This window comes from Apium graveolens, chromosome 4, assembly GCF_009905375.1.
Source record: "Apium graveolens cultivar Ventura chromosome 4, ASM990537v1, whole genome shotgun sequence".
Classification (NCBI taxonomy): Eukaryota; Viridiplantae; Streptophyta; class Magnoliopsida; order Apiales; family Apiaceae; genus Apium; species Apium graveolens.
Genome location: NC_133650.1, coordinates 301,902,745 through 301,927,750, shown reverse-complemented (window position 1 = coordinate 301,927,750; position 25,006 = coordinate 301,902,745). Strand labels below are relative to the sequence as shown.

Here is a 25,006-nt window from a genome sequence, read left to right as displayed (position 1 = left end):
GCTCTACTTACGGAGTCACGGAGGGAGTAATTTTGGTAGACTTGGATATCGGAAAAAGATGAAGAATCTTGGTCATTGAATACTGAACACGCGGCTAAACTGTATAACGGTAAAAAAAGACTCAAAACACACACATTAACACAGTTGCAGTGTCGGTGCAATAAAACAAAAGAAAGTAAAGTTAGTGTGTGTGAGATAACAGGAACGCAACCCCATGAACTTCCCAACCAACCCGCCCACACAATTCATTTAATTTGAGTCCCGAATTCATGCCTCTGCCATTATTAAAATTTAGCATTCAAAAGCTGGTAAAATCCAGAAATCCAAAGATTGTCTATTTCTACACCAATCAAGCCCAAGAAATTTATAGCTAGCTGATTCCAAAATAAACAGATACTGATACATGCATATTATAAATACGGAAATGTTGTTGAGGGGTGTGTGTCCCTCTGAAAAAGACTATTCTTTTATATAATCACTCTCCTTTGCAGCTGGCGAGGATGGAATGGACACTCTCTCCATGCATTCTTAATTTCTATATAATGTCATTCTTATGAGAGAGACAGAGAGAGTTATTATAAAAGAAAGAGGGAGGGGCTGAGAGAGGGAGAGGGAGAGGGAGAGGGAGAGAGAGAGAGAGAGAGAGAGAGACTGTTATTTATTCCAAGACCACCAAAGCAGCTACATTCTCCTCTTGTGAGAGAAAAAAGCTCTGAAATGATGAGGAGCAGAGGAGGAGGAGCTGCAGCTGGTGTATCTATGACGATCCTTTCAATTCTTTTTCTTACTTCCTTTGCATATGCCTCTTCATCCATGTTATCGGTAAATTTTATATATATTTCCCTTTCTTTTGTAGCTCCTATGTGTTTCAACTCTCATGGCTTTTGGTTTTACCAAAAATTAATGCTTATCCGGGGGTTTTCAATTTTTCAGTATAATATATATTCCTTGTTAATAGTTATGTTTGTTTATGTTGCATTAGTTTGTTCTTAATTTATTTGTAGCCACACAACATTTTTTTTGGTTAAATTATTATATTGGAATCTTAATCCCCATAAATGATTATTGTGATAGTTGTGGTGTTTATAGAAGTTTGGTTAAAATCAGCAGATTAAGACATGGTTAATGTGACAATTGACAACTAGCAACAATTCAAGTACTGTTTCATAGTTACAAAATAGCAATTAGCAAATATCTTTTTTTTAGTTCTTAACAAAATTTAGGCCTGTTTTCGGAGTTGACGGTAATTTACTGCTTGGTGCTTGTTAATATTACTGCTCGGTGTCTACCCTTTTGCACATTGTACTTGTGCCTCTATTTAATCGCTGTTATGGAACTGTCAATGTTGGGGCTTGACGAAGATAGTCTCACTACTAGTGTTATGTTTAGTTTGGCCAAAAGTTGACAACATAGTACTAAGTGTTGAGTAGGTAGTTTTGCAATAACTGGTTTTTCTTTGTGGTTGGGTTAAGAGTTGAGGATTTGTGCTTCTACTATCTCATGCTCTGATCATCTTGTACAGGAAGTAAGTGCTCCAAAACCGAGACATAAGAACCTGCTAAAGAGTGCTGTACATCGTCAAATTGTGAGTAAGAGTTGCTTGAGCTGCATATATGTTGTATCTTATCCGAGACGTTAAATAGAACAATGAGCTGACTTGGTTTATCCTCTTGTAGTCAAATGAACAGAAATCTGATTTATGGATGCCCTTGGCCAACCAAGGATGGAAACCCTGCGTTGATTCGTCTACTGGCCCGAGTATGTATTCGTAGCATTAGTAAAGAACTTTCTGCTTGAATAAATTGTTCAAATGTTTGAAGAAACTAATACACTCTTTCTGTATCATTACCTCATCAATTCCATCCCTTTTATGTGGCAGTGCCGTCACCAGAAAACTCTCAGGGCTATCTTCAGTTGTTCCTTGATGGAGGGTTGAACCAGCAGAGAATGGGGGTAGGTAGTAAGATCATGTGCTAATTTCCTTGATTTAGCGTACAGTTTCTTGTTTGCTTCCCAACTAATTTGGTGATTTTCAACAGATTTGTGATGCCGTTGCTCTTGCTAAAATATTAAATGCAACACTTGTAATTCCTTACTTAGAACTCAATCCTGTTTGGAAAGATTCAAGGTTGCCCCACATTTTAATTTTTAATTTCTCTTCTGTGGATGTAGATTCTCTTTCATGTTTGAAACTATTATACACTATAATATAAATCCAAACCTTATATATGTAAATGCATCTTGCAGCTCATTCATGGATATATACGACGTGGATCACTTTATTAATGTATTAAAGAATGATATTCCTGTAGTAAAAGATTTGCCTGAGGATTTCTCTTGGAGCACAAGAGAGTATTATTCAACAGCTATTCGAGCTACCAGAATCAAAACTGCACCTCTTCGTGCTTAAGCAAACTGGTATTTGGAAAATGTGTCACCCATCCTAGAGAGGTTGGTTAATATTTATGGACTTTTTATTAAGAAGTCATGAATTGAATTGAAAGCAAATTATCGTATAGCCATGTGCTGTTCAAATATGTTTTATTCACTAAGAATCTGCAGGCAGTGGCCATCTCTCAGAAATACTAAAAGTAGCTTGCCAAGTGGACGCTCAGATTTAAGTAGGGGGTCATGGCGGTTGGATGCTGTGCTAGCCCTCTCCAGGATTAGTCGAGGTGCGCGTAAGCTAGCCCGGACACCTGGTTAACAAAAATAAATAAAATTAAAAATTAAAAAAAGTAGCTTGTATACTAACACATGTGCAGTCTGCAGGAAAATTTGCCAATGTAGATTGGTTTGCATAATGTGTAAAACAAATCTTCAAATAGACTAAATTGGATTTTTTTTGTTAGTAATTACTTTTGAAGAGCTTAATTTGCATAAATGACCTAATTTTTTTTATAAAGGACTGAAACACAAGTCTTGGCTTGCTGGTTCTTTAAAGTTCTAGTCCTGGGAGATACTATGACCCTTCCATAGTACCTCTCATATTGGACATTTTCCTGAGTTTTATTGTATTATTAGCTTATGGTATAATTGGAGTACTAAGTGGCCTACCAAAAAAACCAACTCTCCTTAACAAATTTCATTCCTATTCTCCAATGAACCGTACATGCATGGTTGCTAATAAATAAAAAAGTAAATAGTCAGAAGAAACAATATTTGTGGTCCTTAATCAAGGCGCCAAAACCTTGAACCATCCATATTGCGCAAACACCTAAGATACTTTCATCCCATAGGGACTAGCTCAGCTGGTATGTTAAATTAAAAGCTGGCAAGTTCATGGTGGTCAATCAATATGGAAAGGTATCTTTATGATGCACAAGGGTTCTGTCTGTCAATGATCAAATATATATTTTCTCCATAAGCATGTCACGTTAGCATGTATGCAGTATGCATAATATTGTAAATTACTCATAGCTTACTTCTTGAACTAGAAAACTTAGATTATTTTAATTGTTCATCATCCAGTTATGGAATAGCTGCCATTGCTCCATTTTCACACCGACTGGACTTTGACAACATGCCCAAGTATATCCAGCGGTTACGTTGCAAGGCCAACTTTCAAGCACTAAGTTTTGTGCCTCATATAAGATCTCTTGGAGATGCTCTTGTCAGCCGCCTTAGGTATCCTCTTGGGAAAAGCGAAGCAGGTGGTGTCAAGTACCTTAACGAGGTTACTGAAACACAAGGAAAACAAGGAGTGGCTAAATTTGCTGTTCTGCACCTTCGATTTGACAAGGTATGAACAACTATATTGTGAAGGTTTATTCTCAGAATCCGTGTTTCAAGATTTTGGGGAATACTAATGGAGTGGATAATTGGACTTAAAAAAATATGAAAGAGCCGTGTATAGTGTTCTTGGTCACATTTAAGGAAAGTTGATCTTGCACTATAAACTCTTTCCACTTTTACCAGGTAGAAACTCAGTCAGCTGTTAGGTTCTGACTGACTGTTACCAACAAAAGTTGCCATTTAGCATACTCTTCAAATCATTTGGTGTTCCAGTTGAAATTATTTCTTAATTATTGTCAATACGAGGTTTTGTAAAACTTACTGCTCCTCGTTTCAAATTCATTCATTTAGAAAATTTAAACATGCTCATTTTGATGTATATGGAGTACTGGGACACTAGTGTTGATGATCAGGAGATTTGGTACTCATTTCGAAACTTGCATCACATCAACTACATGATCATAGCTTTTGGTTCCATATAGTCAAATCAAAATTAAAATGTTTATGTACACAATATTTCCTCTTCAGGACATGGCTGCTCACTCAGCCTGCGACTTTGGTGGTGGTAAAGCTGAGAAGCTGGCACTAGCCAAGTACAGGCAAGTGATTTGGCAGGGAAGAGTCCTGAATACCCAGTTCACTGATAAGGAGTTAAGGAACCAGGGACGCTGCCCATTAACCCCAGAAGAAATTGGACTGCTTCTAGCTGCTTTGGGTTTTGACAACAGCACTCGTCTATATCTTGCATCCCACAAGGTTCATTTTAATTATGTTAATATATAGTACAATGAAGTGCAAACTTTTTTTCCATTCACTAAAGCATAGTTACTCCAATTAATACTACATTTTACACTGTTATTCTAGGTTTTTGGTGGTGAAGCTAGAATCTCCACATTAAGGACATTATTCCCGTTAATGGAAGACAAAAAGAGTCTTGCATCTGCAGAAGAAAGGGCGAATATAAAAGGGAAGGCTTCTTTAATGTCTGCTGTTGATTACTATGTCAGCATGCATAGTGACATCTTCGTTTCTGCTTCACCAGGGAACATGCACAATGCTATGGTAAACACTTCTACTCTGATATTGAGGGATCCAAGGAAAGAATACTAATGCACACCTGTATCAAATCCAAGGATTTAGTTTCTTAGTTACTTTGCATGGCCACAAGGACTTCCTTTATTGATTTTGGCAAATGGGGATGTAATTGGTTTCTGCCCTTTTGTTTCCAAAATTTGCATTTTCATTTTTACAATTTTGCAACTTTGCATGTGCATAGGATATCTTGAACATGTATGGCTAAATGAGTCAAAAAAATTACAGTATGTCACAACACATTACTTAAGAGACTGGAAGAAGCTGATTTAAAATAATTTGTGTATATAACTTGAATGCTTTATGCAACTGTAATTTTATTTTTAAAATAATTATTGATGTAATAGGTTGGACACAGAACTTACCAGAACCTGAAAACAATCAGACCTAACATGGCGCTGTTAGGGAAGCTTTTCCTTAACAAAAGCATGGATTGGTCAAACTTCCAGAAAGCAGTGGTTGAAGGTCACAGGAACAGGCAAGGGCAACTCAGAACGCGGAACCTGAAACAGTCACTATATACATATCCGGCACCAGATTGCATGTGCCAAGGTTAAAATTGTCAGGCATTAAAAGATGAAGTATGATGTTTAATATATATATTTATAGGGTGCAGTCATTGTTTGGTTAGCAATTGAAATAAGATGCATCCCCTTGGTTTCTTATGCTCATAATTTATATCGTATTTATTTTGGTTGGAAATAGTGATTTGTATTTGTTTGTGTTCTGGATACAAGATTACATAGTTTGTAAAAAACACTCCTGAGTTGAGCATATAATGTAATGTAGCATTCTTATATAAATGCTATTGTTATTTTCGTGGAAAGTAGTATTTTTATAAAATTGAAAATCTTATGCTGCTTTCCTGTATTTGAGCCCATATATTATGCTGGGCGAACAAAATGTATGAACTATGTGACAACTGAATCTGGTTTTCTTCAAATGGCTTTGCATTTAGAGAAGTTTTTTATTTTGCGGATATATATAGTTCTCCTTGGTTGATTATATTTATAGTTCACATATAAATCGGCTCATTTAACAGTACACTTGAGAAGAGATAGTTAGTAGACTGCTCTAGGCTTAGTCAAATAGTCGACAGATGAGGCTAGCACCATGTGCCAACAGGTTCACTTACTTTTGCTAGTTCATCCCTCCCTGTTCAGTTCTCGGGAACACGTGACACCCTTAGCTTACTGAAATTATCATGCCACTTGAAGGAGGTCTTAATTGAGCATCAAACTTGATCTGAGGTAGCAAAGGACAAGAAGGATTAGGAAGTGAAAATGAAGTACATGGCTGTTCTGCAACTATTGTGCTAAGACAGGTCTGAGAAAGAAAATGGCTGCAGTGCAACTTTTATCCTACTTACTTTTAGTAAAATACTCCCAAATGTCGCTTTGTAGCTCCCTTTCTTATTATCCTCCATGAGCGCCATTATGTTCAAAAGATGACATAAAAGATCAGACTGGTAGTCAAGCTGGTTGATGAACTGTGTCCGTAGAGGTTGCGATCTTGATTTTGTTGACAATTTTTCATGGAATTTTTACTTGTGCATTACTCTGTATTTGTAATCTTTAGTTGTATGTTCTATACGTATGGATTTTTTATTTTCAATCCTTCAATTAAAAAAAGTTTGGACCTTTTCTCAGTGTTATGGAAGGACTAATTTTTTTTCTTTGGTATGAGTATCTATTTGTATTTTTTTTATATTCTTGAATTATCTTCGCTAAATACTGTCTTTAGATATGGTATGGGAGTTGGATATAATGGGGACTTAACTAAATTAAGGTAGTTTATGTTGACATAATTACAAGTTTGTTATTTAAGTTGAGATTTGCGGGATCAAATCAGTGATTTACATCGATGATTGGTGATGCTTGATCATTATCAACTTTTGGGATTTTATGGTTACACTTTGTGGTGTTGAGTACTCACTGTTTCATTTATTTGTTGATATTAGAGATTGTGTGTGTATGTTGGGTTTGACTGGGCTGATTTTATTGTACATGTAACTATGGGCTATGGCTGTCTGTTTAGGTAGATTTTCTTGTTGGGTATTGGGTAGGATAGAGAAAGAATCTGGCCTGATTGTTCTTGAGTAAAGTCTTCTTCTGATTGGGGATTAGGATTGAGAGAATTAGATTTTTTAAATTTTCATCTTGGAAGAAGTTAAGATGACTTCTTCAAGTAGGAAAATCAAGAAAAAATGGCACAGTAGGGCGAAATGGAGAGTTGATAAAGAATATGCTGTTGTGCTGGTGCCATCAGATGGTGTTTGTTTGTTTGGTTCTATATTTTATTATTTGGATTGGTCAATTGGTTGAATGTAACCACATGCCCCCTCATTTCTGGCTTGCTGGTTCCATGCTATAGGCGAGATTGGTGATTGTAAAAATTACAGGAGGTGATACATGATCAGTTCTTGAATGAATATAAAAATTTCCCACATGAGCAGTCTGATAGTAAGTAAAATCTTTTGTTCTCATGCTGTTTGATTTTCATTTTATTGTCTGGTATGCTCTTTTTCTTGCATATATTTTCATTTATATATTTTTCTTATAATATTATTGCTCATATCTCCGTCTGTTTTATATGGTATGATCGTTGCTTGTATCAAGGTTGTAAACGTTCAACTTTTATGAATACATCATTTGGCTCTTGCATCAAAAAGGAGCTGCTATCACTCTGTGGAGTGTGGATTGCTCAAGGTTGGTATATGGGGGAAGATACATGAGCACAGATGCTAATTAAACCAGGGAAAGACCCATGATCAAGCCATGAGGGGGCTGCTGGGCTAGCGCTTGGGAAGAGCTAAGGATTCTTGCTCCCTAACTTTATTTTGAGGCCACCTCCACCTCCGGGCATAGAATAGATCAGCCCCTGGTTGAACAAATGTTCTCCATGGAGCATTAAATGAAAAATAAGGTTAGTCTGTTTTCTTTTTACTTGCGCCAGAAAAGATTTCGCTAAATGTGTTCCATTGCACATTATTAACTAAAGCATTTTTGCTGTTTCAGTAGTATTAGATTTGACATCAATGATTCATGTTCAGTATTACTGACTAAGACTGTAGGAACCCTGTGATGACCAGGTATTCTTCTTCTGCCTTGGTTATTTCTGTAGGAAGCATACTGAATTATCTTTCTCCTCCCATGTGGACATGAAGCAAACATTTCTAACAGAAATTTTTCAGGAAATAACATTTTTTATACTATTTTCTGTCTTTTTAAGAATTAAGAATGTTACTTTTTGCTGATCTGCCGGGAAATTTACTGATATGAATTTCTTTCAAGTCATGTTATTCTGGACATTTTTCTGCATTACATTTGGATATGCAGAGCTCTAAAAGTAAACGCAACAATGGCGAGCTTCTAGAATCTGTCCAACTCTGCTTGCACTTCCGGGGTACATGCCATATTAAATTAATCCAACAATTGTATCATATGAGTCACCATCCATAATTGAATTAAACGACTCTATTAACCCAGTAATAGAGAAATATAATGGAAAAATAACAAAGTAGTAGTATCAGCCTTTCCATTCACCATTAGATCACAGTGGAGGAGACATCAATTATCTAACAGAATTTTGGAGTCAACTATTTTATGACACAAGGTTATAGGCCTTCAACTACTGTAAACCATGAAAGAGGAGAACTTGACATAGACCTGATTATTTCATGTGTTAAGCTACAATGAATTTGATGTTGCTATCTTGCATTTCAATGGCCATGGCAATGCAAACGGAGCCTGAAAGTCTGGTGATCGGAGAAGGTTCTTGCCAGATTAGTTGCATTCTCACCGGAACATTTTGATTCTGACCTTTTACATAAAAACCATCAAATTCAGACCGTACTAACTTGAACATGATATTTGGTAAAAAAAAACTTGATAAGAAAACAAAAATAAAAAAATTGTACACGCGTAATCAACAGAACAGAATCTATAAAATTCAGATGTTCGATAGTACCTGACAAAACTAAGCTAAGATATACAGAAATCATATATTACATAAAACAAAAAACTAATACAACAGAAACATTATAATATGATCTTAGTAGAGATAACAAAACTGTCGCTGCATATATTGCAATCATTTATCTTTCTTGGCATCTTGTGGGAGGCGGAGACCCATAAGGCCTAACAAATTAGTAGCAGGACCAGGGAGCCCTTCTTGAGAAGAAAATGAATCTATTAAACTTTTAACAAGATTTATATCTACATCAACAGGTGTAAACTCCTCTCCCGCACCTCCTGCACCTTTTGACGTTCCCTGCATTCAAAGTTTATACAAAATATCACATTATAATTATGCAATCATGACATTCTTCATACAGAAGATAAGTAGGGTATCAGCAATTTGACTGGGTAGCCTAGCAAGTGGAAAGGAAACTTTTTATGTTTTTTGCCATAGCGTGCTTTGGGATGGGAAGGATTATCGAAAACCAATTCTTTTCAGACAACTAGGCACACAATTATTAGGCCCAGATATGATATAGTCAGGCAAGCTCAAAGTCTGATTTTATTCAAGTAAAATAAGGAAAATAGACATTCTGTACATTAACAAACAGAAACAGAAGTTACCTCGCTTGCCTCCATCATCTGTTCATTTGCACGGATAAAGCTTTTGTCAAGTGTCGTGGTTTTTAGTTCTTCATTCAGAGCATCGGAATAGGAACCCATGAAAGAATTCATTTCTTCATTATCCAAAGAAGCCTCCATACCATCACTATCATAGTCAAAGTCATCTGCACATGCATTCATAGCATTATTAGTAACACCCTCATTATAATTATTGAGAGATGTGAGTGTTTAAAGTAACTACATTAATGCAACCTAAATGCAGCCATCCATAAAGAATGCCTTTTGTTTGGCATTTCCAATACCGATCCCAAAATCCTGCAGGAAACAAATTCGTCCCAAATTTGACAGCCCTAAATAGAATAAATGTTGAGTTGTGTCAGTTGGCATGAAATTTTTAAAAGTGACCACCAAAATGTGACCGGGAGGGAAGTACTAAATAAACTGTAGATACGCTTACTATGTTTCCTACATTTTTTCATTTATAAAATTTATGAAACTCCCTCTGTATAATTATATTATATACACATCTATTAAGGAGTTCAATTATTACAGTAAAGTTGCAATTATTATGAGTATGATCTCTATTTAGGCCTTCATAACTACAGACAATTTGTCGGGCTAGCTTATGCATGTTAAATGTTACCCATAGGAGATAAAAGCAACAATATTAAAAAACTTATCAATTGGTAACTGCGAATGATAACTAATTAAAATTTTTACTCAACAGAGCAGAGGAAGTATGAAATCGGTAAAACAAAGTTAAAGGATTTCAACTTGCTGATGATAGAGTATTCAATAGATAACAATATTTAGGCTCCCGGATGCAATTTAGATGTGCTTGGCTAGTTCTTAAAACTATACAAGGTTAACTGTATTGGCAGTAAAAAATTATTATCTTTATAGAGATATACTGAGAGGAAGTGTAGGCATCTGAGATCTACTATCAGTATGAAATACAAATCTATCAACAAAGAATAACAATAATTAAGATACTTACCAAAATCCATGTCAGAGGAGGAACCTTCTTCAGCAGCCACATCGCTATCAGCATCATCTGAACGAGGAAGTTTCATTACCGACTCTATGTCTTTCATGAAGCGCTCCACATCGAAGTCCACATCTTCTAGGTTTCTGCAAGGGGATAGCAAAAAATTGCATCACTTGCTTCTATATAAAGTATAACAATACACCTGATATACTCTGAGACCAGTGGCAGGCCTAACAGTGGAATGTGTCAATATTACCAAGAATAGAACTAATTAACTTAAGACTTCACAAAATGATGGCCAGAATCTAATGCATTTATAGCATTAAGACCCATCGATATCTCATTAGCTGTTTCAAATATCAAACTATATAACGCTGAGGGATACTCATTTTGAATAAAATAATTGTAATTTCTGCATAAAAGGAGACAAACCTGTTTTCCGGAACTTCTGCTCCTTCGTAGCTAGACATTTTACTCACAAATGCTTTCATAGAGTTTGCTATATCCCCTAGACCATAATCTTCACCAGAAGACATCCCAGCATTCTGCTGCTCTTTTGATTTCTGTTTCTTTTTATCTTTTGAACTAAACATTCCCATCTCTTTTTCCCTCTCAAGAAGAGCAGCACTTAACTCTTCTTCACCATTGTAGAGCCATGAATCATCATCTGAAGGTGGAAGCTCTCCATCCTTAAAATCATTAGGTGAACAAGGAGTAGAAAGAATTTCATCGATGCGCCTAACTGGAGCACTCATCATGTCACTGTTATAAGCGAGATATAAGTAGAATTACATATTACGAATGCACACAGGATATCATTAAGAAAAAAAAATAAGCACCCAGAATTTTCTAATGCCACAGAAACTTAAAATTTGTTAGCAACTGAGTAATAACATTTTAGCACAACTGAAAGCATATACAGAAAAGAAAAAAACAACTAACAAGGACGATGGGAAGTCAAAAGTATGTCGTCACTAGTCAATTCTGTAGTAAAAAATAGTATGTCGTCACTAGTCAATTCTGTAGTAAAAATTAATAAGGAAACTATGATCTTTCTTGTAAAATTGTTAGCCACCTCAAATTTCTTTACAGTTTACTAGTTAATACTGAAGACTAGTAAATGACAGAAGAAATAATACAAAGTTCTCGCACAAGGCATGAATTAATTAGCAGCATGAGTTCGAATGTACTTTACAATTTCTACATTGAAACATGTATTCAGTATAAACAGGTAAATGTTGAACACTGAAGCAGCTCAGTTTAAATGAAGTTGAACACTGAAGCAGCTCAGTTTAAATGATAGAGGGTAATAAGGCATGACATAATTGTGTTACACCAAAACTATTACTACTACATATTAGCACTCGGCAGTAAACATCTAGGTGCATAATGTAAAATACCTGGCCCTAGAATGCAAAGAACTTTTTCCGTAATACTCTTCCGCATTCTCCATCAAACTCCTATACTCCTTTGACCCCGGAAGCAAGCCCTTAAAATAACCACTCCTCTCTAAACTCGCTTTAAACGCCTCCCATGTACTTCCCTTCCCCTCTTCCCCATCTCTCTTTCTACACTGATAAATCATCTCAAACCCACACGCAATCTTCATCCCCAACTCCGCCTCACTATACACTCTCCCCTCACTCCTACTCGGCATTGGATAACACTTAGGAGCCTGAAAATTCTGCTGCACTAACTGCGCATACATAGCCCTCGACATTTTAACCGACACCACAACAAACTCCTCCCCACTCCCATTCGGCAAAAACCTCTCCATCTTCCCAGCATACTTCATCGAATCAATATCCCTATCGTAAAACCCCTCAACCGCCAATGCAATCAAACACGGCTCATTCCTCAAAACACTGGCAACCGTAACCGGAACCCTAACCCTAACCCTATGCATATTATAATCAACTCTCTCAACAAACCCCTTAATCCTACTCCTAATACACTCCCCCACATTCTCCTCCACTCTACACACACTCTCACCGCAATCTTGCAAAAAACGCAACGCCTCTCGCAAATTCGGACACGAATTAAACCTCGATTTCGGAACAATACACAAACCCCCACCCCTAATAAACACACGATTAACACTCGTACTCGGATTCAACCACTTAGGAAGATGCACAGCAGCTTCAATTAACAAAAACTCACCATCAGTATCGAAAACACGAATCGAAACACTCGAAAACCGTTTCGAAATCTCGAAAAGTAAGAAAACAACGAACCACTCGTCGTCGAGATTATCGCCGTACTTGAGCTTACCGTGAAGATGAGGAATGGGATCAGATGAGTTTAGAGAGAGAGAGAAAGGGTGGTGTTGGTAGATGTAATTGGAGGTGTAGGGAGAGATGAAATTGAGAATCTCGAGGTGGAGAGATTGGAGGAGAGAGAGCGAATTAGGGTTTGGAGAGAGAGATGAGTCTGGGTAGATTGAGAAGAAAACGGTGTCGTCTGGTGGTCTCGTGGAGATGTTTTGGGGAAAGATTGAGGGGGATGATGAGGGTTCTGCCATGGTTTAGAAGTTTCTGGTTTTCCCTCTTTTTGTAAAACCCTTCAAATATATAGATTTATATATGAAATGAACAGAGTTATGTAATTTTTTAATGAGAGAAAAGAGCATAAAAATCATTTTTTTGAATTATGTGACTAGTACTCCCTCCGTCCCTAAAAACGTTTCCTATTTGTGTTGGACACGTTTGTCAATGCACGCTTTTGATTGTTAATATCTTTAAATTCGTATTAGTATTAAATATAAAAATTTCACTGTATTAAAGTACTGATAAATACGAATCCAACGAGATCACTCATGACTATGTTTGATATTATAGATTAGAAGTAAATTAGTAGTCAATCGCTTACCGTGAACAGTACCGAAAGTCAAAAGAGGAAGAACAAAATGGGACGGAGGGAGTATAATTTTTAGACTAAAAATGTACTTGGTGTACTCGTAATTTGGCTGTCGGATCACTTGGGATACTAACATTCAGAAATTACCTCGTCATATATCAGATTTGGGAAATTTTAACAGTTGCTGTTTTCCGTCAAGTCCATCTAACTCCGTTAGTTCTGTCGAGGGTAATTGTGGAAGTTCATTATTCCAACGGGTCTTTGAGTTATAAGTACATTACAACAACCTCAATTCATTATTGAAAGCCCTAATTACCAAAATTGTCTTACCCGCAAACAGAGAATGGCTCGCACAGATGTGGAAATGGATGTCATCCTAGATCTTGCTTGTTTCTGTGACCAGATGTCATTTATGAAGACTCAATGGTTTGGGCCAAATGATGGGAGGCGATTTAGTGTTTGTCACAACAATAAGTGCGGGTGCCATGAGTGGGTTGACAAAGAACCACTTGGACCTCGTACATTGGAGATAATCAGAGGAATTCAAGAGCAAGCACTGGACATGGAAGAAAAGTTAAGATAGAATATTGGTCGTTATGTGGAAAGGCATGAAGCTGAGATGCTTAAAGTGAAGAAGAAGCAACAAGAATTGGTTGCGGGAATGTTCGTGCTCGTTGGTCTGATGATGAACATGGCTGTCAACACCATTGAGGACTATGATGAGCTTGATGAGTGAATCTATGTGAACCAGTCTGTGTGAACTATTTATGTTTTGTGAACCTTCGTTTAGTATGTGTATGTTTATGTTCCTTTTGACAATATCCGTGTAATGTTCCGAGATTATGAAATCTAATGTTTGGAGTTTATAACAATATTTGTGTAATGTTTGGAGTTTATGTTCCTAGTAAAGGTTAAACAGATTGTAGCAAAAGATAAAGTACATTCAAAGACGATAAATCAATTGGTCACAAATGTTGGTCACAAAAGTGACATAAGTTACTTAAACTTAGACCAAAGACATAAGATGACAAATATAAAAGATGATAAACACAGTATGTGCTAAAGACAAAAGATGCACAAGTGTCAACCATTACTACATTGTCTAAATTTTCCAAACTGGATTATCTCTTAGTTTGGATTGCATTTCCCTTCTTCCTGCTTCAATATTTTCCCTACTTATGGTGGTGACCTTGTTCACAAAGGTTGCAAGAATTGGCTGGATTTCATGCGGAGTATTCTTCACCTTAGCTTGAAGCTTCGGCTTCTTGAATACCCCACCTTGACTATTATCATTAACTCTAGTTACTTGTTGCTGAGGTGCAGTTGGTGGAACTTCATGAGCCTGTTGTGCCTGCGGTTAAGGTGTTGCATTAGGTTTTTCAGAAAGTTTGTCCTTTTTTGTATTCTTCTTATTAGTCTGTACCACTTTCTCACAACCATTGACAATGTCAGATGCCTATGAAAACAAACAATATAACTATCAGATATCTTACATTACAGATCACGTATACATATAACGAAAAAGTTAAATAGGTTACCTTAGCTTTGCATGTCATTCTGTTGTGACTATACTAACTGCAATAGGTACATTTAACTTGTGTATTTTGTCTCTTCAGCCTTGTAGCATCATTACCAACAATGTTAGTTGCCTTGTTTCTTTTCTTTTTAGGTATACTTGTTTGAGGTTTAACCTCTGGAGGAAGTGGTTTTGGATAGGGTGTCTCTTTCCACTCTTCCTCACCACAAATAGGCTCTACAATATACTTGGAACACTCAAGAAACACGTCCTTACTATAACAGTTGTGAATGAAATTTTCAAAAATTTTCTTGCTCCATGCTATACATGCACAAGCTGAAGGGTTTCGAGCACATAAACACAACGGAAACGATGTAAAATTAAATTAAAACCAGAATAAAATCGAAACTCTACGCAGGATCCATGCGAAAATAGATGTTTAATTTGTAGTAAGAATCTTTAACTTAAAGAAACTTTAAGAGTTAATTAATGGAGGATTAATGGGGTTCCAAACCTTGTTGAATCACCACGTATCCCGTTCTCGCGATTACACTCTACGATATCCACACGAACCTTTTTCTTGAAAGATTGATGTGTACTACCACCCAAAAACTCCATCTTTTACCTCTCTTCCTCTTTCTCCTTGAACGACTAGGATTTTGTAAACTATGTATCCTTATCTATAAATCAGCCCTCAAAGAGTTTATATAGAGAGAAGAATGAGTTTTCTAATTATAATCTAATTATAATTAATACTAATCCGAAATTCCCATTTATTATTTAATTAAGTCACATAAAATTAATTAACAACTTATTTCAGAATTAATAATTTCTCTATTTTATTTATTTATTTATTTAAATCATACTTAATTAATAGACTTAATTGCACTATGATGGCCTGAGTTATAATTTTTTAGCACAAAATGGATAACTTATAAAATTAAGCGCCCGCATGACTAGACTTAAATTTTTTAACAATCGATTGTATTCCGTCAAATCTCATTAACAGACGTTACATAACTTCACATTTTAAAGTACTGACAGGGGTAAAAATATAAAATTAAACGTTGTACTTATATAACCCCTCTATTATTGTCTCTCCCTCCTAAACTAACCCTTCATTTCCCCCCTATGGTGGCTAGTTATTAGCTGTAGTTGGGGTAGATGCCAATGACGGCATGTACCCCATTGGGCTGTGGTTGAATCAGAAACCACTGAATTGAACATGGTTCTTGAAATTACTGACTCATGACTTGAAGATCCCAGTTGATGCTGATTGGACCTTCATCTCTGATAGACAGAAGGTGTGTGCATAAATATGTAAGTTTTTTTACCTTGCACTTCTATAAATATGTCTATATTAATATGTGTGTACTTATTTGACAGGGTATTATAAATGCTTTGGAGGCCATAGTACCAAATGCAGAACACATATTCTGTGTTATGCATTTGTACCAAAATATGCATAAGGTGTTCAAGGGCATAACATTAAGGCAACTTTTTTGAAAAACTGCTAGGGCATCAACAGATTGGGAGTTTAATCTCCACATGAACAGGATGAAGGAGGTACCTTATACAATTTTCTTGACTGGCTTGTAACGTGTTATTGTTAAATTTTAGTTGCTTGTAACTTGTTCAATTATGTTCACAGATTGCACCAAAATGTCATGACTGGCTCATTGCAAAATTCAAAACACAGTAGACAGGAGTTGCTTTTAGAACACATGTTCATAGTGATATGTTTGTTAACAATCACTGTGAAGTATTTAATAACAGTATCAAAAAGTACACAGACTTACCTATTATCATCATGTTTAGGGAGCTACATAAATCAGACAAATTAGCAGCCAGGGACAATGTGATATGCTCTAGTGCACTAAAAAACTTGACAAATATGTGGCTCTATCTTGTATCTTTCCTGCATAAAAATAATTTATCTTAAATTTGTACTTACTCTTAATAATTGTTATATAATTTAAGAAAAAAAAATTTAGAAAAATTATTTGCGTATTATTGGCTCAAAATTAAGATTACTATTATGGAATACACTCAATGTAGACCATAATCTATAAATGGGATGAAAATGAGAATTTTATTCTTATTTAAAATTTCAAATTAATATTAAGTAAATGTAATCAACATTTTATATTATTTCCTTAACACAATAACTAGATCCTTACCTCTTATAACACTGTTGTCCTATCTTTTAAATGTCCTAGATCAATACAGTATACTGGTAATTGTGTTGTGTCCTGGTCTGGAGGCATCACATACTTAGTCACTTATACAGATGGTGGCCATGAGCTAGTTGTTGATTTGGATAAAAAAACTTGCACTTGCAGAAAATGGAATCTGACTGGGATTCCTTGCTATCATGCTTGCACATGCATAGCCATTAAGAATGATCCTTGGGAGAATTACATACATGAATGCTACAATATGGACATGTACATGAAGGTAATTGATAGCTTTTCTTGTATACAATTTCCTTTTTTTGCTACATATACAATTTCCTTTTTACACTCTAACAGCTAAATTAAACTACTTTTTTTCAAACAGTTATACAACTATTTGCTGAAGCCAATTGTGAGTCCTGAATTTTGGGAACAAGCCTCTGAGTCAAGGCCTTTGCCTCCAGCTGTGAAGACACCGGCAGGAAGACAAAAAAAGAAGAGGAATACCAGAAATGATATTCCTGAAAATGCCACTAAATTGAGCAAGGTAAGGACAATTGTTAATTGTACCCACTGTAAGGCAAGGGCTCATAACATTAGGACAAGACACTAGGACTTGTCCTGCCAAGGTAATTATCTTGTAATTCATATATATGGTCCTAATATGGTTATAATTCAACAACCCTAATGGTCTGTTGTCTTCTAATTACATAAAAATGATGCCATTAAAAAAGCTGCAGAACAAGGGACAATGCCTAACATTGCTAAGACTAATTGTGTGACATGCAATCAGCCAGGGCATAATTCAAGGACATGTGCACAGAAGGTAAAGCTTACTTAAAATCGACTTAATTATATTAGGTTTATACACAAACTTACTTAAAATGCCTTATCCTATGTAGAAATAGTAGCAACAATATCATCAAAATACCATCCCCGAGATGATGCATCAACACGAGAATGACAGACAAGCTGGTGACACTCAAGCAAACTCAACCTCTGCCTTTCCTCACCAGGCCAGGAAGGAAATTCCAAAGAGAAATAGATGAATTCATGGGAGACCTGATCTTTATTTTGTGTTATTTTGTTGGCCTTGACAAGAAACTTTATTTTTAGATCTAATATTTGTGATTATATTTATGGCACTGGAGCTTTTGGTTAGGGATGTAGGTGTGTAGTTTTAAGACACTGTTTTTGCAAGTCGTATGGTTGTTGGCGTATGTAATAGCTTGGCTCCAAGCCTTAAAAACTTGTCACTAGATGTTGCTATATGCTATTTTGTGGTCAATATGTAATATGACTGAAATTATGAATGATGCTAATGGAATGATATCAAGCCTTTTGTGTGTTAATATTATGTTTATCTTTTAGAATAGATAAAGTGCACATAACTACATATTAACAAAAGCAAGTATTCACATCTGCAATAACATTATTCAAACATCTAGTTGTACATCTTCAACCAGAGGCACATTACGAACTAACATAAAGCATAATAACAAGAATAAAAATAGAAAGCCAATCTTCCATCTTCTAGCCTCCAATTTCACCCTCTCCACTTCCAATTCCTACACCTTACACACCCATCCACCCACCTCAAAAAACCACAGCCACGACTGCCTAGACCACACCCAGCAAACTTACGACCAATATTTGCATTCGTGCACGCAATCCTTTCCACGACCCAATTTCAACAATTATACTTGTATGCCATGATTTTTTGTTGAAAGCAAGTAATTTGTAAGAGTTTGAGTGTTTATTATCTTCTTGAGGTTTAGGAATTCTCTGTATATGATAAAATATATAGATACAGGTCCATAGTGCAGAAAATAGCTATTGCAATGTTTTAATCCTGTTATACCCCTCGCCGCTAACGTTTGTTAGTGAGTTTTGACGTAAAGCAATCGATTGTTAAAATTATTAAAGTTTGGTCATGTGGGCGCTTAACTTTATATATCAGCCATTTTTTTGCTAATAAATTAAGTCTAAGAGCAACTCCAAGAGTTCGGTCCAAATTTGGACCGAACCCCTCTCCAACTCCAACAGTTTGGTCTAAATTTCGGTCCAAATCTCAAAATGTTTATTTAATTATTTTAAGGTCTTATAATAATAAATATATTATTTTTGTATGATATAAGATATTATCTTTATATTTTATTATTATTATTAATTACTTGTTTTATTTTAAAATTGTTAATAAATGAATAATAGAATTCTAATTAAACTTCAAATATATATGAAAAATAGTAAACACATTTAGTTATAATTTTTATAATAAAACCGTTAATAAAACAATATTTCAAATAAGAAAAGTACAAATATTAATTAAATCTTAAAACATCGTTAACTAATACTAATTCTCAGAATTAGTATATTCTTCTCACAAATGCTCAATTAGTGCATCTCGAAGCGCAATATGAGCCTCCTTATTTCTAATAGTTACGGGCAATATGTTGTGTTTCAAATTAAGTTTTATGTGTTGTAATCTTTATTTTAATATTTGAATGTATTCGTGATTTGAATTAAGTTTTATGTGTTGTAATCTTTATTTTAATGTTTGAATGTATTCGTAATTTCAATTCAAGAAATGCAATGATATTTATTTAATTATGTTTAAATATTTTTTAATTTAAATTATTATTTAAATAAATAATAATAATATCCTAAAATCAGTTAATTGCATTTATAAATATACGAAATCAAAACTTTATGTAATAAACTAAAAGAAATACATTAAAAACTATTATTTTAATCTCGGTCCAAATTTGGACCGAGATTTAGGGTTTAGATCGGCACTATTCATCGGTCAAAATTTGGACCGAGATTTAGGCCAGTATTGGGTGAATTTGGACCGAAATCGGTCCAAATTTGGATCTTGCAAATTAAATGTTAAATTAAATTAAATGTTAATCTAACTTAAAATTTAACAATTTAGATAATTATATTTAATAATTATTTATTTTAGTTTATTTAAGAAAATTTTTTTATAACTTATAAGTAAAATTATCCAAACACTTAATTTAGCTTTTTTTACTTATCACTTATAATTCATTTATTAATTTTAAGTTGTAAGTTACTTATTTTTAAATTTCACAAACGGGCACTTAAATTAGTTAGTCATAATTTAAAGTTGTCGGAGCTATAGAAAGCTTATGTATAACATTTATGAAAATTTTCAGAGGTTTAGAAAGTGAGAACTTTAAATTTGTGACTATAATTTGCCTCTAGTTAGAGCATAAACACCAATCCAGAAAAATAGTTATTCTCATAAAATGATAAAATTTTATGCAGGAGGAAATGAAGTTTTACAATGCCAATCCTGGATTAGGAACTGAAGAGTGTGATTAGGAGTAAGGTGCTTGTGCTTGAGCTGCAAGTTTGTCATCGGAGACGTATCATGACCGGTCCCTAACCACTCTTGTATAGCTTCTAGCTCGTACGAAAACCCATCTGCTGCCAAGTATGGTTCCTTCATTATGTCCTGCAAAAATATTACAGCTAGCTTTAAGAATCTGGATAAATTCAATTGCTTTGATATGTAGGTTTCGATTATTTTTTACGTGCAACATTCTCAGCTTTGTAACTTTCTTAGCAATATACTGAAGCTGCATTGTGCACCTGATATATGGGGCAAATGAATGCACTTGGTATCGTGCCAGACTCCTCCGTTGTTGCCCTGTCGTATTCTCCTCCATTTTCCAGAAGACCATCCGCCAATTTCCTCACTTCATTTAGCTCTCCCATTGCTGTCCCTGCCCCATAATTTTCGTTGTCGGATGACAAACACCTTACTGCTATTCTGCCTAGTTCAGTAGCTATATCCAGAGGCCAGTCTCCCGTGGTTTCATCCAATAGAGCAACCAAGGCCAATTGGTCCGTCAGTATGGTATCCTCGTCAACAAGCCCGGCCCAGTTTCTCCCTGTTAAAAGCTGCAGTATCAGATTTCCCAAAGCCTGGATATCTGACTTGAAGTCAAACTCATTAGTGCAGTATACCAGCCCTGAACTCTGTATTTTAGCAACATTGTTGCGATCAAGTAGGATTTTGGAGGGGTCCAAGTTGCCATGAAAGATGGACCTTGGCTGGGCCTGGTGAAGAAAGGCTAGACCTGAGCAAATCTCAGCTGCTATGCAGATTCTAGCATGCCAATTTAGACCCTGGTTTGTTTTACTACCGCTTCTTGAAGAGGAGAATAGTGTGTCCCTTAGGCAGCCATTGTACACGTATTCAAACACAATGCATCGTAGCTGCATGCAGACTCCAAGCACTGCGATAATATTAGGATGCCGAACTTCACAGAGCAGTTTCACCTAGGACAATAGAAGAGTAAGTGTGAGCTGATAACAGACATAATAGTGAATAGGCAATGAACTAGGTACAGTAGTCATCAGATATCCTGTAAGCTCTTTCATCTTATTTTTTCGACTAATCCATGGTGACATGAAAGAGATATTACCGACTCTTGTGGCTCATACTTATAATTGTCATAATGTACCTTGGTACGAAAAGTTTCTTCATCCATAGATAGGTGCAACATAGACTTGATTGCCACTGTGGTGGCAATGATGCGCCCCATGTACATATTTGTGCACTTACCACCACTCTTCAATGTAAAGTGTGGGGAGAAATTATCCGTAGCCACTCTGATTTCTTCGGGTGTAAATTCTTTGTAGTTAAAGTTCAAGTCATCCATACTTGCAACAGCATTTTTTTCTATACAAAACTCAATTCTGCGATGAATAATATCTCTTTGTTTCCGAAGAACTTCAATCTCTCGAACAACATCTGCGTTTTTGGTTGCTGTATTTTGTAGTATGCCCTCTAGATTTGATATTGATGAAGCGGATGATGTTAATTTATTTGAGAGCTTGACCTGGAGTCCTAGTTTCGAGGTGAGCTGCCTTTTCCTTTCTACAACTTCAGTTCTGATCTCATGCAGCTCCTCTTTTCTCGCGTCTAAATCTTTCATTTGTTTGGTTCTGTTTACCAGCTCCCTCTTTGCTCGAGCCTCTAGCTCTTCAGCCTGAAGGTAAAAAAGTCGTCTTATAACTAATCGAGATTATTGATATATATTGTTCATCCAATACCTGTTGTATACATAAAGAAATAGCCCATTCAGCTTTTTTCTGTCTTTCTACACTGATTCCGGCTTCTCCTCTATACAGCTTTATTGCTTCCTGAGCTCTTCCTAGTTTCATTTTCATTGCTTCCACTTTTTCTTCAGCACTCTGATTTTGACAGTTGTATTCAGGACATCAATTGTTTCGAAAAGGCAATAACAGGAGTTTTTTTTCTACAGAAACCAACAGAGAAGAAAATTTTGAAAATAATAATACAGTATTGAATTACCATTGTTTCTTTTATGTCTTGATCCTCTTTGAGATTGTTATAAAGGATACCGTTTGCGACTTCACCATCTTGTTCATCTTCATTTGATGTCAAGAGTTGATTAATATAGGTTTCAATCTCTTCCACATACTTTTCCCACTGATTAGTCAAATCAATGGTTGTGAGTTGTGAAGGTGAACATGGAGCACTTTTTCCAGTACCAGAATTGTCCTGAAACATCTTACCAAACCAGCCTTTGAAACTACTTCTCTTACCAACCTTAGCCACCAAGTTTCCTTGATCATCCTCTATAAATCCTTCATTACCTTCCTCTCTCAAAAAAACCGATCTCCCCCCATATATTACAAAGAACTCACAAAAATCAGGCTTCTTCTGCTGAATGAAAAACGGTCCAGTCATTTCATTCCTGGATCTCCTGAAGAGCAAGAAAAGGAGGACTAATCAGCCGGCCATAAAAAAATTGATCTACCTTAAACATTCAACAGAGACCAATTAAGTTGCATACCATGTCGAGGATTTCAAGAAAGTAAATCCCATGACCAATTTGCTTATACGAACACCAGAAATCAATTCCAGAATGATGTTTTGAAGGGGCTCATCATACTTATCGATATTAAGAATCTCAAGCTTCTTTACCTGTGATCATATAAGCCACTAGCTATCATCAAAAACCTCATGTGTAATTATTTTGTAGGAACATGTGTGATATAACAACCTTGGCACAATATGCTATGTACTTTGATAGTGTTTTGTCCATCTCAAACTTCCTTAGGCCATCAAGTTTTTCATCATTTAGCAGACTCTTGGGTAACTTACCAACTGCAAAAACATACATGTACTCTTTATAAAAAATCCAATAAAACAGCATGTAAACAAATTTGAAGCAAGAGAAAACAACTTACATGGTGTTAATACATGATGATCTTTTCCCATATTACTATGATCTGAATAGATTATAACTATGTGTAATGAATAAGGTGGCCATTTTCTTAGTAACCACTCCAAAGTCCCAAGACCATCTTCAAGATCATTCCCAATGGCTACATAAACTTTCTCTACTTGATCCTCCATAGTTCAAGTTTATAAAATTTTGCAAGGAAATGGAGTGAATAATACAGATTATCTTTAATTGTTCTGATCAAGGGGTTTAATCAAATGCTAAAGAAGTTTCATTAATATTTTTTTATTAAAGCAGGACAATTAAGTTTGGAAGTTTGTTTCCAAGTTATAGTGATGATTGCAAACAAGGCCTTCTATTTTGGTTCTTGTGTTTGTTGGATATGTGACTCTTATAGTAATATTTATTTGTTTATTATACATGTCAGCCAGCAACTAAGACAAGAATGAAATTTCCAAACAGGAAGAGTTTTGTATTGTAATATTCTCTAAATTTTTATATCACATGGACAAATTAGATTAGTGTCATTTGATTTCTTTAACATAGACAAATTAGTTTGAAAGGAAGAAAAACCCTAAAATCTGGAGGTTATGAAGGTCTTGTACGACTCAAACCATTTAGAATCAACCTCAACTACTGCAACTCCAAGTAATATGCCATTTACACTAATCCAGATAGCAGCAGTTCAAATATCCCCTACCCTTGATGATAACAAAAGGGGGAGAATAAAAGGGAAGGGGAAGGAGAGCCATCAACAACAGTTCAAATATCTCAAGTGCTAGTTCCTGCCATCACCACTTCTCCAACTATTCAAATCAAAGGAAACTTGATGGAATTGATCTAATCCAGATAGCAGCAACTGAATTGCAAGTCAAAGAGCAAAGGAGGAAAATTGATGAAAAGATGCAACAAATTTTTGGTTCTACAACTTCTAAATCACAATCTGTGAAGCATAGCACAAAGGTGGAACCAATTATTATGGAGCTCAAGCCAGTAAGGAGGAATAAGGTTGGAGAGATTTCTTCCAAGAATCTGAAACCTATGGTTCTCAAACCCAACAACAGATCCAATAAGGACTCTACAAAGAATCCTCTAAGCCTTGCTCAGATGAAAGAAGTGGATTTTCCTCTTCCAAAGCCTGATGAAGACAAGGTTTTGGGTGGAAGTATCATAAAGCACAAAGAGACCATGGATGTGGTTGTAAGGAGGAACATGTCTATTATCTTTAGAGAGGGAAAGAGCATCTGTGTGATGCAAGGACATCCCAAATTCTCAACAGCCAAGAGGGAAGAAACCAGAAGGTTGAAGAAAGAAGCCAAAAAGCTAAAGGCTGACAAAAGAGCACAAGCAAAGCTTGAAAAATAGCTAAAGTCAAGTCAAGCTGAAGAAAAGAAAGAAATTGAAGACAAAAGTGAAGATGAAGGTATGGGGGACATGGTTGATAATGATATGGAAGAAAGAAGTAAGGAAAGAGAGGAATGGCAGAAAGGGAATAGAAAGAAGGCCAATGCAAAGAGAAAGATGGTAGATGAGACTGAAGAAACCCAATCAAAATCCAAACCACTACCTTCTATTCCTGAACCCATTGTGCCTGACCCCTTCATAAACATTCATGGTGAAACAATCATTCCTAAGGAGGAACCAATTGATTGGGACACCATCAAATTGCCCACCTTCTTAACCTCTTCTCCACCATCAAAGAAGCAGAAAAGAAGAATCAAATCAACACCTTCTAAAACCTCAATCAAATTCACTCAGAAGCCTAAGCCTAAGCCACAAGCCTCTAAGGATGATTATGTTCACATTTGTGACAT

The 25,006-nt window shown here is 35.7% G+C and overlaps 3 protein-coding genes across 4 annotated transcripts; 1 reads left to right on the top strand and 2 right to left on the bottom strand.

The window, feature by feature from the left end:
• Positions 1-283: 283 nt before the first annotated feature.
• Positions 284-5,688, top strand: LOC141721426 (O-fucosyltransferase 39). The gene is given in 10 exon segments (XM_074524350.1): positions 284-822; positions 1,523-1,585; positions 1,677-1,758; positions 1,880-1,953; positions 2,040-2,128; positions 2,248-2,451; positions 3,472-3,742; positions 4,264-4,491; positions 4,600-4,797; positions 5,175-5,688. Coding segments are annotated over 10 exon segments (1,524 nt in total). The 5' UTR covers positions 284-717; the 3' UTR covers positions 5,385-5,688.
• Positions 5,689-8,754: 3,066 nt separating this feature from the next.
• LOC141721425 (protein ecdysoneless homolog) lies at positions 8,755-12,971 on the bottom strand. Of its 2 annotated transcripts, none has more exons than XM_074524348.1 (5): positions 11,799-12,968; positions 10,831-11,160; positions 10,408-10,541; positions 9,411-9,574; positions 8,755-9,099 (listed from the first exon to the last, which is right to left on the bottom strand). In XM_074524348.1, the coding sequence occupies exons 1-5, from the start codon at positions 12,917-12,919 to the stop codon at positions 8,920-8,922; spliced, it is 1,929 nt and encodes a 642-aa protein (XP_074380449.1). In that variant the 5' UTR covers positions 12,920-12,968; the 3' UTR covers positions 8,755-8,919. The 2 variants fall into 2 exon arrangements, with proteins under 2 accessions (XP_074380449.1, XP_074380450.1); XM_074524349.1 differs by lacking the exon at positions 8,755-9,099 and adding an exon at positions 9,663-9,760 and having other exon boundaries at positions 9,437-9,574; positions 11,799-12,971.
• Positions 12,972-20,227: 7,256 nt separating this feature from the next.
• On the bottom strand, positions 20,228-23,365 carry LOC141719964 (putative U-box domain-containing protein 50). The gene is made up of 8 exons (XM_074522322.1): positions 23,197-23,365; positions 23,007-23,113; positions 22,800-22,924; positions 22,295-22,709; positions 22,033-22,173; positions 21,441-21,968; positions 20,563-21,255; positions 20,228-20,425 (listed from the first exon to the last, which is right to left on the bottom strand). The coding sequence occupies exons 1-8, from the start codon at positions 23,363-23,365 to the stop codon at positions 20,228-20,230; spliced, it is 2,376 nt and encodes a 791-aa protein (XP_074378423.1).
• Between the last annotated feature and the right edge of the window lie 1,641 nt (positions 23,366-25,006).